Source organism: Podarcis vaucheri (genome assembly GCF_965113315.1).
Source record: "Podarcis vaucheri genome assembly, chromosome: 3".
In the NCBI taxonomy this organism is placed as follows: Eukaryota; Metazoa; Chordata; class Lepidosauria; order Squamata; family Lacertidae; genus Podarcis; species Podarcis vaucheri.
This window is the reverse complement of record NC_138761.1, coordinates 38,010,254-38,024,868: the sequence shown is the minus strand read 5'-3', so window position 1 is coordinate 38,024,868 and position 14,615 is coordinate 38,010,254. Positions and strand designations below refer to the sequence as shown.

The 14,615-nt window shown below is 43.3% G+C and overlaps 1 protein-coding gene across 7 annotated transcripts in view; it reads left to right on the top strand.

The window, feature by feature from the left end:
- DAAM2 (dishevelled associated activator of morphogenesis 2) overlaps positions 1-14,615 on the top strand; it is a 224,822-nt gene that overhangs the window by 114,621 nt on the left and 95,586 nt on the right. For all 7 annotated transcript variants that reach the window (XM_082214804.1, XM_082214805.1, XM_082214799.1 and 4 more), the window contains one exon: positions 12,260-12,349. In XM_082214804.1, coding sequence (XP_082070930.1) covers positions 12,260-12,349 — 90 coding nt within the window. The remainder of the gene's footprint in view (positions 1-12,259; positions 12,350-14,615) is intronic.

The window sequence follows — 14,615 nt, the reverse complement described above, 5'->3', positions numbered from 1 at the left end:
CAACATACAGCAAATGCAGCAGCAGATTAGGTTGAACAAGTGAGCGAGGAGGCAGGGAGTGGGAGGAGAGCCTATAGATCGTTACATGTTGTGTAATCTAAAATCAATACATCTTTTTTTTTTAAATGCAACCGTGTATACAGAACAAGATTTCAGCACTATAAATGTAACAACATTACACCTCCTGGTGGCAGCAAAAATAATAAAGGATTTTGAACAGTTTCACCTTAGTCCTAGGCAAAGACTACGTTGATTCTCATAATCGTCATTGTGATAATCCTTGTTATTGCAACTGATTTATTAATTACCTTCTAAACCACTGTGTCAAGGCAATTTGTACATAGAATAATTATAAACAGTTAAACACACAAAGACAAATGATACATTTAAAACAAAACTGAAGCCCTAACAAATGGACATTCACGCAAAAGACCCATTTATTCAGCTAGAGAAACCTGTTCTAGTACTTCTGTATCCTCTAGAAATTAGTGAAGAACCAAGTTAGCGTGATCAAATGTCTATGTTACTTCTAGTATCAGCAGCAGCTTCTGAGTACCAGTGGTTTGAGATCAACAATGAGTGGGCTATTCACTTCATGTCCTGATTGTGGGAAACAGGATGCTAAACTAAATAGGACTTTGGCCTCTCCTTATGTTTTTCTTTTGATCCAGCTCCTCAGTTTACAGGTGCCCCCCTTGCCAGCTTTTTGAGCAGGGTGCAGAAGATGTTCCCTGGCCCAAGCTGCTGGGATGAGAGGGGAGATGGCTAGGAGATGGAATATGGCCATGAAGCAAATTAGCTGGGAAGAATCTGCACACCCACCCACTCCTGGATGGCAGTTACTGATCAGTAACACTTAAGAGAGAGGGAAATCAATGCACAGGCAATAAAATTAAGCCCATAATTGAAACAAAATAAAAAAAATCCTTCTAGTAGCACCTTGGAGACCAACTAAGTTTGTTATTGGTATGAGCTTTCGTGTGCATGCACAATTCTTCAGATACACCGAAACAGACATCACCAGACCCTTATATATAGTGATAGGGTGAGGAGGGGTATTACTCAGAAGGGTGGTGGGAATGGGTGATTGGGTGATAGGTGTGGTAAACCTGTTGACGACTGTTAACAACTTCAATTGGCCTTACATGAAAAACCAAGGGGTGAGATGGCTAAAAATAGCTATATAATGTATAATGAGATAAGAATCCAATGTCTCTATTCAGACCAGGTCTCTCCATGGTTTTAAGTTTGGTAATCAGTTGCAATTCAGCAACTACAACAGGTTGCTGAAGGTGCTACTGGAGGGAATTTTTTTATTTTGTTTTGACTACGGCAGACCAACACGGCTATCTACCTGTAATTAAGCCCATAGTTTGTGTGGAGACCTGGGAGGCAAGTGCTCAGATGGAATCCGCTCCTTTATTCTCAGAGCATTCGCTCACAGGGTCATGGCTTCTCTAGAGTTGTTTTATGGCATGAGGCACATCCCAAAACTATGATTTCCTTTGCTGTGCATGGAGGAATGTGCCTGCCCAAGCACCGTCACTATGATGGCTATGTGAGTTAATGCACAGTCAGGTCACTTTCTGTATATGGGATAAGTATATGGAATCTGAAGGCGAAGACAGACAGGCGTTCTAAGTGCGGGGAAAGTGGTTTTGGTCACACGCTCGCTGTTTTTTTGTTGCAGGCATTTGTTTTCAGGGCAGAGAATATACACTCACTCAACCACTTCCACCGCACTTAGAATGCCTGTCTGTCTTCACCCATAGCTTTGCTGCAGTGAGGTATTCTCTTGGGTGCTGTTCCAGAGTGAACTCGTTGCTTCTAAGTGTGACGTATTTAAAACAAAAAACTGGTCTCCTAAACTTTGTGTTTCAGGTCAGTCTTAGCCACAGGGCCAGTTCCATCATTTATTGGGCAAGCATCTTGTACACTTTTTCCTCCCCTCTTCTCCTTCCATTCTGTGTAGACATGGAGCTGGTGTATGCTTTTTTATTTTCAAAAATGTTACAGTTTTTAATCTAGGGCTAATTCGAAATGACAATAGTCATTTCAAAGCCCTTTCACTCTCATTGAAATGGGTTGTTTAAATTCATTTATCCCTGCTCCGTGACAAAATGATCAAACATTTTCTTTTCTTTAAATCCTGTTACTTTCTCTAAATATCTTTCTCTGCTCTTATATATTCTCATTATTATTTCTTTTTAAAAAATCTACAAAGGTTCTGGCCTAATTTCCATTACTGTCCTGAGTACTTCTGAGAGCTCTCAACTTTCTTGATTGATGAGAGTGATCCAGACTGTAGGAAACCAGCGTAATTAACCCCAGAGTAAATAAGCCAGTGTAATTCGCCCCTATTCCAAACACTATTCAGGAGCAGGGCTACCACGGGTTGAGCTGGCCTGAGTCTTTCAGAGGGAAAACAAACCTTTAAAGTAGACTTTGACTTACGCCATCCTTTCCCCAGTGTAACTTCCACTGGGTTGTTAGGGGATGTGGCGGGGTTAAATGGAGTTTGGACTAGGGATTTGTTTTCTCCTGCCCCATCCCACTCTGCCCTGCCTCCATGACTCTCCTGGAACACCCCCTTTTCAGGATTTGCCTAGCTTCAGCTTGGCTGGCTTTACCTGAGCCCTGGCTGAGCCCTGGTTGCACAAGAATGGAATACTTATGCCAGTGTTCCTCTGGCTGAACTAGGATAAGGGACTTCAGCTGGCTGAGCTCAGAGTCAGCTGGAGACCTACTTATTCTAAACTCTGCTCATCCTGGCAGATCTGGGGTTTGGATGGCTCCCTAAATGGTCCTGTGCCTTGCTCACTTACACCAGATTTGCTCTGTCCCCTGCCACAGAATAGAAACTCTCCAATCCACCCCTTGTAGACAGGGCTGGAATGGAGTATAAAGCACATTTTTAAAAAGTATTCCTTGGGCTGTTACCAATTCAAGAATGCGTCTGCGAGGCAAAATAAATCCTTTGTTTGCCATGTGGTCCTACTCAGTTTGCTTGTTAACACCGTAACAGCTATGCTGGATTAGATCCTAGTTTGGAAAGGACCACAGATTGATAGTACTCCTTTAGTCTATCCCCCGCTTTCTGTCCTTTCCCCAAGCCCCAAGATGTCAGAGCTTGTTTAGCATACGTTCAGTAATTCTACGGCTGCCCATAAATGACAAAGCTGAGACCTTGTTCAAGTTTCCCTGAGCCTTTCCCCCGCCTCATAGTGGTGACAGAGTGAAAGGCTCTATGGGGGAAGCACACCTCTGCCTTGGAAACTGCAGTTACACCTGTGGAAAGCTCCGCAGGCCTAGATCCAATCCTGGCAGTCTGCCCTGAGGTAGGGCAGAGGCAGACTTGTATCTGCTCAATCCAAAATTCCTCCATTCTCTTGAGGGGCCCAGGATTACACCTCTTGGTTACGGAGCTGGAACAGTTAATTCCATCCCTAGAAATGGAGATGAAAGAAAGAAAGAAAGAAAGAAAGAAAGAGTGGGAGAGACACCAATCTCCACCTGCTGCCTGGCAGGCATGAATCATCCACATTTTGGAAGTGACATATTGTCTGCCACTTCACTGTTCCACTTCTCCCCTCCTGTTAGGATTGCTCGGCCCAACCTCTTAACAACTAGGTCAGAGCATTAACTCATCTAGCCCAACACTGGGTGATCCTTATCCGCATACCTGGTAAATATGTTCAAAGAGCAGGGCACTTGTGAAATTATCCATGCATTTAACTGTGGTTCACTCCCAGGAGAAAGGTTATATGTGCTTATTTCATTGTAAAGTGTACAAAGGAACAGTGTCTGAATAAAAGGTAAATTAACGCTTGTTTGCAATGAAGGTGGAGTGGAGACAGTCATATAAATGGGGGGGGGATATCCTTATGCAAAGAAATATTTAACCCTCTGTATACTTGACCAACATATCAGGTACCTGGTCTCTTTCCTGCTCTAACAGCCTGGTGCTGTGCAGATGTTTTGGACTACAAAATAGCTTGATGGGTATTGTAGTCCAAGTGTATAGAATGAAATACGTGAGCAGAATGACTTCCATTTGCACAGTGGAACTTTCACACACACCCCTCTCCTGCCCCTGTGCACTTACACCCATCCCTCAACAGATTTAGTGGAGAGAGGGAGGGAGAGGGGAAAAGGTAAAATTCTATTGTGCAAGTGGATGTTGTTCTTCTAATGCAAAGCACTACTTAGTGCTACATTGAATAAAAGCATCTGGAGGATCCCAGGTTCGGAGCCAAATCATGTCAAGCCAAACCACGGCTTAGCTCCAAGTAGCAGAGTAGCAGAAGACCGGGAGGAAGAGCAGACTGGCATGATTTTTCCTGTATACCAACAGTGCTTGCACATTCATGCTTTGGCTTAGCTCAGGGGTGAGGAACCTCAGCCTTAGGCCCCAAATGTGACCCTCTCTGTCTGGCCCTTGGTACTGCCCCCAGTCTGCACCCCCTTCTTTCCCCAGATCACACCCCTCAGTTAGCCATGCTTCTTGATCATTGTTGCCTAAGTGGAATATGTCCTTGAATTGTGGTATTGAGTCTTGCTTGTCTGAATGGAGGATAGAGAGGTGTGTATCACTGTGAAGAAACTAGCCTATTGTACAAAGGTAAAAAGTACAGTGGTCCCTCGGGTTAAGTACTTAATTCGTTCTGGAGGTCCGTTCTTAACCTGAAACTGTTCTTAACCTGAAGTACCACTTTAGCTAATGGGACCTCCAGCTGCCGTCACGCTGCCGGAGTACGATTTCTGTTCTCATCCTGAAGCAAAGTTCTTAACCCGAGGTAATATTTCTGGGTTAGCGGAGTCTGTAACCTGAAGCGTATGTAACCCGAGGTACCACTGTACATTCATTTTCACTTCTGGCCCCACCCACTACTGACATGTGGCCCCTGGAAGGTTACCTGGAAGAAAATTTGGCCTCGGGCTCAAAAAGTTTCCCATTTGTGATGTAGTCTTGTGTGCAAACTGGGCCAGTCTTGTTCAGTCACCCTCTGTGGGCTGATACGTATGTTCCTTCCTGGAGTGGCAAAATCATGGTCATTTTTTGCAGTGGATAAGAAGTCGTTTTGTTTGAGTACTCTTCTTGGTGAAAGCTTTCGTTTGCCATGACGGCGTTCCTTGGAGGGTGGAGGAGACCCAAATGTAACAAAAAATGACACATTCCAGTGGAGCCTTCCCAGGACTGAAGAGCATTTTCCATCACAGACTAAATGGCAACAGTGGCCATGGTGAGAATCTTCTGGTTTTGAGGAAAACCATGGAGACGTGCAAGCTGAAACCAGTTGAGTCTGAAACAAACTATAAAAGTTCGGATGTTGGTACAGAAACTCCTGTGCAAAGCACCACCTAGGCTCCACTAAATGACCATGCAATTATAAAAACCATTCATTAAAAGTGGAATGACTGGTCCTGTGAGAAGCTTCTTATAGCAAGGGTTCTGTCAAAACCACCTATAAATAGTAAGAGCTAGGCTCAAGCAGGAACACCAGATTGACATAAATGCAACATGAGTTACTATTCCCAAAATGAAATGAAAACATTCCTGTGAGAAACACGTCCTCCAAACCCACACCCCTCGAGTTTTTAGGGGTTTGAAAAAGAATTGTAACGATGGATGGTGGGGGTGGGGGAAGGAATCCAAGAATCACAAAAATGTGGCTAAAATTAGAGTATTGGGTGTGTTGAGATTCTGAACAAAGCTTGTAGCATCATACTTGGAAGCAGCAGGGGGTAAAAATATATGAAGCGCAATCCACACTGGAGTTTTTTTTTTGCTTGTTTTGACTTAATAAAAAGCCACAGGCTATTCCCAATGAGAGAAGAATGGATATACAACAACTTTTGGAATATGCAGAAATGGCGCATTAAAAAAAGAATATACAATTAAGATAAATAAAAGCATAAGTTAATTTAGAATATTCAGGAAATGATAAAATAAATTTAAGGAACCACAGAAAGAGGAGGCAGGAAGTCAAATTGTTTGAAATGTTATAATTTCTGTAAAAGTATTGCAATGTATGCAAATGAAAACTATAAATAAAATTATATTTTTTAAAAGCCACTGGCTACAAGCCTGTGGGTAATTCTCCTGCAGAAAAAATCCTTTGAAAGGAATGGGAATGAGCTGCTCAAGAACCCTACTTCTCAGCCAGGATGGGGGAGACATTTTGTTCAGTTTGCATTTAAAGCCAGGTTTATTGAATTTGGACTTTCTAAAACAATATGGGAACTGAAATTCAGCCATCCTTCAAAATCTGCATTTATCCAAATTTTGTGATGCTCTTCTTCAGCCAAATAATATTTTCAGAAATGAATATATTGGGGGGGATGTGCCTAAAAATGAATATATTATTGAAAACAGCATACAAAAATGCCTTCTGATCAGGAAAAACTGTTAGCAAAAATGTGTGCGTTAGTAAAAAGAAACCGCATACAAAAAAGGGTTATCAGGAGAAATTTGCACTAAAATGCTTAAGAATTTTAATGAGGATTTTTTTTTAATAATAATAATAATGATAATAACAATTGTTGTTCTTTAGTCGTCTTAGTTGTGTTCGACTCTCCGTGACCCCGTGAACCAGAGCATGCCTTGGAAACTCTCACTTTCTTCTCAAAGCTTCTCCTTTTTTATGTCCATGGAGTTTTCTTGGCAAAATACTGGAAGGGTTTGCCAGTTCCTTCTCCAGGTGGATCCCATTTAGTCTAAACTCTTGGCTATGAACTGTCTGTCTTGGGTGGCCCTGCACAGCATAGCTCATAGCTTTTTGGCAGGGGCGTCTTACCCATAGAGGCTAGTGGTGCGGGGCACCAGGGCACCAAGTTCTAGAGGGTACCAGGGAAGAGGTGGAGGCTGGATGCAGCGCCTCCCAGCATCAGGTCACCGCCCTCACCTGCTGCCGCCATGCCGAATCAGCGCCACACTCAGAGCCTCTGTTTGCTGCGGCTACTGCAGCATGAAGTGGCCAGCTGAGCTGGGAGGTGCTGCGTCCAGCCTCCACCTCTTCCCTGCCGGAGGAGCCACCCTACAGCTGCTGCCCACCTCCTACAGCCAACAACTCTGGGAAAATGGGGTGGGGGTGGGGCGCCGCCGGAGGGAGATTTGCACCACGGCGCTGGATATGCTTAAGACTGCCCTGCTTCTTGGAGTTATTCAAGCCACTTCGCCACAACAAGACAGTGATCCATGAAGGGGAACAACAATAATAATCACCAATTGCTGCAGAAATGTAGAAAAGTGCATTTTGGGTAGGCAAAGTGGGGAACGGAAAGAACCAAAATGGGCTGATTCTTCGATCCCTACTCCAGAGTTCCCCTTAAGTGCAAGGAGGCTTGTGTAGAAGGTTCAAGAACCTCAAGCCTAGGGGACCAAGTGCAGCCTAGCATTCCTCTCTGTCTGACTCTCCAGAATCTCCCTAGGTCTCATCCTGACCATATCTTCTCCACACCTTGCTTTATTCCTTTTGTCTGGCTGGAATGTGTCATTGAAGTGTGATAATGCCATTTGCTTTGATGGAGAGTTGTGCGCATGTATGTATGTCTAGAAACCTTTTATGTTTGAGTGGCTGGAATTTAGTCTGTTATACAAACCTAAGAGTCCCACCCATTGCCACACCCACTTTTTTGCCTTTGGCCACACCCACTACTCGCATGTAGCTGTTGGAAATTTGTCTATATGGGAATGTAGCCCTTGAGCTGGAAATGTTTTCCTCCCCCTAGAGTATCAAATCCATCTTTTACGCTTAACGTCCCACAGAGCTGAAGGGCATAACACAACATACCTCTTAGGCTTCCTCCTGCTCACTCTGTTTCTTCCTTTCATTTTCATGAGTTTTTCAGTCATTTCAGATCTGGGCCATCTTCCCCTTCTGTTTCAGGAATCTGGTTTGGAAACATTTTCTGCTTTGGGTCCAACTCCCAAACATTTCATGTGTTTTATCATTGAAATTCTGTCTTGGCCATATTAAAAGTGAAATTAACTGACCATATCCTCCCCTCTGTAAATAACAAAAAATAAGGAAATTGAAAATGGAACAGATTGTTAAAATATTCATTGGACCTTTCTTTTTAAACTTCTCCCTGAGGCCGTCGTGGCACATGTCTTCTTAATCATCACTCTACTGTGGTATCTACAATCTTGGAAGTGCTAACTTGAGAGCCAAGTCACCGATCCCAGTGCGCAGGAGGCTGAGCGTTGGCAATTTGGCACAAAACTTTGGACTGAGGTCTTCTATCCAAGAAGTGGAAAAAGAGATAATGCATTCTTGGAAAACAGATGGAACAGTGGCTGTACTTTTTTTTTAAGGGTGTGTGTGTCGTTTGACGTATGAATAACAATTTTATTTTGAAACATTGAAAGGGCTGTTTTTGTTGGGCAATCACATTTGCAGCGCCTTGTTTGTCTTCAGCCATCTTCAGAGCTCTCAATGAAGACTGACTGTTGTATTAATTCTCCCTTAGCATCTCACTTGGATGTATCTTGCTCCATTTGAAGCATCTCAAACACAATCATATTGTGCACAGTATTACAAAATATCTTCTACCCCTTCCAGGATTTAATAGTATAAAAAGCAAGGTATGTTAACTCTTTCTGTAGGAATCATATACTGGGAGATGCAAGTGGTCTTCCAGGTCTAATTGTGCTTGAGTGCTTAGCCTTAAAAGAGAGAGGGAGGGAGAATGAGCTTACTGTTGCCTTGTTAGAGGCACAGTGATGTTCTGCAGTGGAATAAGACGGCGCAGTGAGCTTCATTGGAACGCGCTCTGCCCACAACTTAGGACAGGAGTGGAGAACCTGTGGCTGATGAAAGCTGGAGTCCAACTGTTGTTGGGCTTCAACTGTTGTTGGGCTCCAGCTTTCCTCAGCCCCAGCAACATGGCCAGTGGCCATGGATGATGCCAGTTGGAGTCCAGCGACATCTGGAGGGCTACAAGACTTCTGAATTATGGCTATGGACAATGGAAATGTTATACAGTGGTACCTCAGGTTACAAACACCTCAGGTTACAAACACTTTGGGTTACAGACTCTGCTAACCCAGAAGTGGTACCTCGGGTTAAGAACTTTACCTCAGGATGAGAACAGAAATTGCACGCCGGTGGCAGCAGGAGGCCCCATTAGCTAAAGTGGTACCTCAGGTTAAGAACGGTTTCAGGTTAAGAATGGACCTCTGGAACGAGTAAAGTTTGTAACCAGAGGTACCACTGTACTCCTTCACCATTACTTGCCTGAAGGAGCAAAGTGTGTTGAAAGAACCTGTGGAATTTACCGTATTTTTCGCTCTATAACACGCACCTGACCATAACACGCACGTAGTTTTTAGAGGAGGAAAATCCGTAGGCATGCCACCCATAGGCATTCCCTCCATAACACACACAGACATTTCCCCTTACTTTTTAGGAGGAAAAAAGTGAGTGTTATGGTGCAAAAAATACGGTACCTTTAGCTCTAACCCTATGGTATGCGGTTCTTCCTTCCCCCTCTATTCATTCTACTGCATAGATGTCAGAGGTGTGGCCATTCACTTCCATGATCATCTGCTCGCATTTCTGCATTAGCGGTTTATCTGGTGTTTTGCCAGCAGAGCAGGTCTTCCACTGAACCCAGCTGGCAGATCTCAGGTATAGCACTATACCCTAAATAAATGTGATGGCACAGAGACTGTGTTCTTTGTTGAGGTTCTCCTGAGCTTTATAGCCTGTTCTTTATCAGGGATTACCAACCACTCAGAAAAGCAGCACCAACTGAATACCAAGTCCCTTATACTTGAGGCAATTGGCCTCCTATTTACCCAGGCATAGAAGAGTTTACTTTTTGGCTGCTTAGTGGAAATTACTGTCATTAATTATACTGATGTGAGGTGGAGGGCAATGGTGAAAGAGTGATTACTTGGTTTCATCTGGAGATTGTATTAGGTAAACCTTCAAGAACCTGGTGTTTTGCAGGTGTTTCAGACAGCAGATGTTTGGTAAAAGCCAGGTTGGCAAAAGCCATATGGGGTGTTATGCCCATTATTTTAGAAACATTGTCCATTGTGTAGTGGACCATACCATATTTTTCTTACTTAAAAACAAACAAACACTGGAAAGGAGGAAAGATGGAGATGCTTGCCCGTGCACCTTTTTAAAGTTTTGGTGTCCAGCCAAATGATCTGCATGCTTTTGCAGGAAACTCATTATTGTGCCTTCTAAATCTGCCGTATAATTACATGACCAAATGCTATTTTCCTTCAGAGGAATGAGCAAAGTGAATTTCATAGGCAACATCCGCTGAAGTCTTGGAAGCTGCTGGATGAATTTACAGTGTTAGCCTTCAGGTTTTATTCAGCCAGTGAAAATGGTTAAGCAGCTTTTTAAATTTTGGGGTTGGTTTTTTTGGCATGGAAGTGGGGGCTAGATGTTCTGTCATTCAGATTCATTCCCTCCACATCCTGCAAAGGGCTGGACATTTGTAAAATCTCTCAGCTTGCTGTTTTGACAGTTGAACTGAGCCTCCTGACAAAAGTTCTTGTTTAAGTAGCAGCCCACCAGTTTCTTAGATGTGTTTCTATGATGTACGGAACAGAATCGTGTTAGTGTCTTGACTTTTGCCAAGTAAGCGATAAATTGGCATTTCCCTTGAGTGGCGGAGCTTTTGTGAAAGATTTTGCTGAGATGACCCAGTTCATTGCTTATGTGAGCCCATGTAGGACTTCTCTTTCTCTGTTTTGCCAGACGTAATATTGACAACATCAGAAGTATAAATGGCCTGACATCCTTTCCACAAACTTGCAGTGTTCTCTCTGTCCTTAGGACTTGACATGCAGTTTCTGTCTCTCTTTCTCCCCCTCTCCTCTTTCCATCCCTCTAAGAATGTGCTCCTGGCCCAAGTTAATTTTGTATAGCAAGGAGGATAAAACTTGCCTTGCCTTGCTTGGCTGCCCTCTTGTTTGGAAACTCGCTCTAAACATTTCCACATGGCTTGCACTCTTCACGCAAAGTTATATACATTTTGAAAAACCCTTTCCCTCCTACTCCCCTGGCTTCTCCTACCTTGGGCTGTTGGCAATGACCTAGCCTTGTTACTGTTTGTGTTTCTTTTGTACCTTTCTGTGGCTGAAATCTCTGTGGGCCTTTAAATCTGTCAGCAGCTGCTACCAGGCTCAGTATGCAATTTTAGCTCACTGTTTTCACAAGTTTCTGGATCCAGAAAGTTTTCCAAATGAGCCATTGTGGAGCTGTCTTAAAGAGGTATTGTTCCTGCTTTAGGGTACAGCTTTATTTTTAATAGCTCAGAAGTCCTCACAATGTCACCTGTGGAAGGTGTCACATTCGGTAACCCCTGGTATGTATTTATTTATGCATGTATTAATAATAATGATGATAATAACAATAATGAAATTTATATACTGCCCTATACCCACAGGTTTATGGATGCAGCTATATATAAAAGGATTAGATGAGAAGTTTGGTAAAACTCTTTACTGAGGTATATGCCACTTTTTCTGTAGGTTCAGACAACCTTTTCCCCAACCAACAATTACTGTATTCCTGAAGCTGGATCATTGGAATCCAGGGAAAGTAGGTTATCAGGAAAGGCCCAGTGTTCCCAGAATTTAGCTTTCTGAAACCCTCATAGCAGCAGAATCCATTGTGCGTGGGACCCTTTGGAAGAACCTAGTTTCCCTGACTGCAAAATTCTTTACTTGTCTGAAAACAGAGTGTGCTTGTCTGAATCCTGTCTTGGTTTGAGATTGCCTGAATTGCTCACTACTGAGTAAAGTTGAATGTGAATCTATGTAATTATGTGCATAGTTTTACCTTTGTAAATACTAGATTTACCTCGGTAACTTAGTGGCAGAGCAGGATAAAGAAATATAATCCGAAATCATAGACACTTAACAGACTTAAGAAGTCTGCTCACACCTACCTATAAGCCATCGGGTTTGGAGAGTATATTATCTGTTGAATTTTGTAATTTAAGATCCATAATGGTGCGTTATATATCATGCTCTCTGGCAGGGCTCTTAATAGGGACCTGCTGCAAGGTTCTTCCTAGGCCAAGGAAAGGGAGGAAAGTCCTTGTGTGCTTAAGAGTTCAGTGCATAGTTCCCAAATAAAACACTGAAGATGAGTTAGATAACCTGAAAGAGTCAACTTTTAAGTTTTAATTTTAAGGTTTCTTCAGCTGAAGGTAAGGAGATAAAGGTGGCCTTGGAAATCCTCTGCAAAAATATATTATTTATATGTTTCTTTTTTGTCCTCTCCAGGATGAATTGGATCTTACCGATAAGAACAGAGAGGCAATGTTTGCACTCCCACCAGAGAAGAAATGGCAGATTTACTGCAGCAAGAAGAAGGTACTAACTTTGGTTTAATTGAATCACATAGTAAACTCTGCATGTGTGGATGATTTGAACCATATGATTATGTGCATTTATCAGGGTTGGTCCATGACATTTGTTGCCTGAGGTGGACCAGCTAATGCCACTCTCTGTAACATACCCAAGGCTGGCCAGGCTACTTTGGCACCTGAGGCAAAATGTCCCTCTTTGAGGCAGTCAAAATGCAGCAATAGTAAATAGCCAAAACTTTTCTACCTTTTCATGAAACTCCAGACCAGCTGCTTCAGGCAATTGTCCCACTCTGCCTAGTGGCAAACCTGACCCTAGCATTTACCATTGACCATCTCCATTATGATCAATCATTTTTTAATTGAGAGCATGCCTCCCCACCTTTAGCCTGCATGGCTAAAACAAGCTGCAGTATTTCTGACTTGGTAAGACCCAATTTCTACTTTGAGCACTATCCATGGGATTCTTGCTAGTCTTCCTATTAATTCATAGGTCCTGTGGAAGGGAGGGAGGGAGGAAGGAAGGAAGGAAGGAAGGAAGGAAGGAAGGAATGTGCATTTATTTCATTGGAGCTGCTGGTGGCATTTTCTGGGCCTAGTAATGCTGTTTGTATTTAGCCCTCCCCTGAGGGATGCAGTCCCTGGGGGGCACAACACCTTCTCTGATCACTCCTTCCTCCCCTGGAATAGGTTCACCTGCACAACCTTCTCTGTGGCCGTTTTTGTAGGCAGGCTAAGTGAGCTAGTGGCGAAGGGTCTGTTTATAGCCATCTTGCAGAACGGTGCATTCCATCCATCCGCCAGCCAGCCAGGTTTGACAGGAAGCAGCAGCCTTTAACGTTATTTAATATGTCTCTTAGATTTACTGTATTGCTTCCCCTCTCTGGTTTAAGAGGAGGAGAAGCAAACTGGAGTTCTTTTATCTGAAGAGGGCAATGGACTGAAAATGCTCTTGACTTGCAGGCCTGCTAGTTTAATGAATTAATGAATCAAACCCGCTAGTTTAGGCATGGGAGTCCTCCTGCCCATTCACCCACCTGCAAGCAAATACCTGATCCTTCAAGGTGAGGAGGGAACTAAGGGTCAGATGCAATGCTTGCTGTATTATGAAATTGGTGGTGGACAGCACCCAGGCCTAACTGAACTGGCTCACCTAGTTCCATTTCTTGCTTTGTGTGAACAATCTTTCGAAGGATTCCACTAAGTATTTAAACCTCAGCTGGTACTGTACAACTTTCAAGGCAATTTAGCTGGTCTTGTACAACTTTCCCCAGGAAATTCAGGTCATTGGAATTCACATCTCTCTCCCTATGTGCATATTATTAGTAGTAAGTCACAGAAGAGGCTGTGCGGATAGGGGTAGTAATATGACGGTATTATTATTGTGTGGTTATTAGTCATAGTAGTGGTTGCAATAATAGTGATATTGTATTACAGTTTATTCAATGACAAAGACTGCTAGGAACTTAACATCATTCTTGAGGTTCTTGTTTTGTTGGTATTGATGATTGCTATGTTTTTAACTCTGTATTTTTATTCTGTTTCTAAAGTTGCTTAGAGACTTCCTTGTATTAAGTGACAAATACTGCTATGGAGGCCTGTGGGCCAAAAAGTGGTGTATAAATAAAGCATAACATAGCATCAATCTACATTGACTCTCATGTGTGGGACTAGACTCATCAGATTGCTTACTGTAGCATGTACAATTTTGTGTAAAATGCCTTTTTTTAAAGCTCAGGAAGCTATCTTTGCAATGCTCTACAAAAAACCCCCGATCCATGTGGAGATTGGTAGATACTCTCAGGCCCCGACAACCACATTAGGGCATGACTCTCACATTGACACAAGTCAATACAGATGGATTAAAATATGCTTGGAGATGGACACCACCATCAAAGGTATAAAAATTATGTCTATGTTTGAGCATTGCTCTCTGTGATGTTGCATATAGAAAGGTACCATGGGCAACTAGTTTGGCATTCTGTTCTCACAGTGGCCAACCGGATGCCCATGGGAAGCCCACACAGCCCCCCGCCCAGCAGCTGGCTCTGATACTGGAGGCAGGAGCGGCTGGCACAGTGGGATTGTGCCACAGTGCTGCCCTACTGGGGGAAGTGTTGCTGTTGCTCACCTGGACAAGGTAGGGCAGTGACAAGTTTAGGACTTCATTGGAGCACAGGGGAGACAGTCCAGTGTTGCCACTAGTACACCACCCTGCACCACCCTGATCTCTCCATTATCCTGGCCCCAACCCTGCTCTGTTCAGGTCAGCA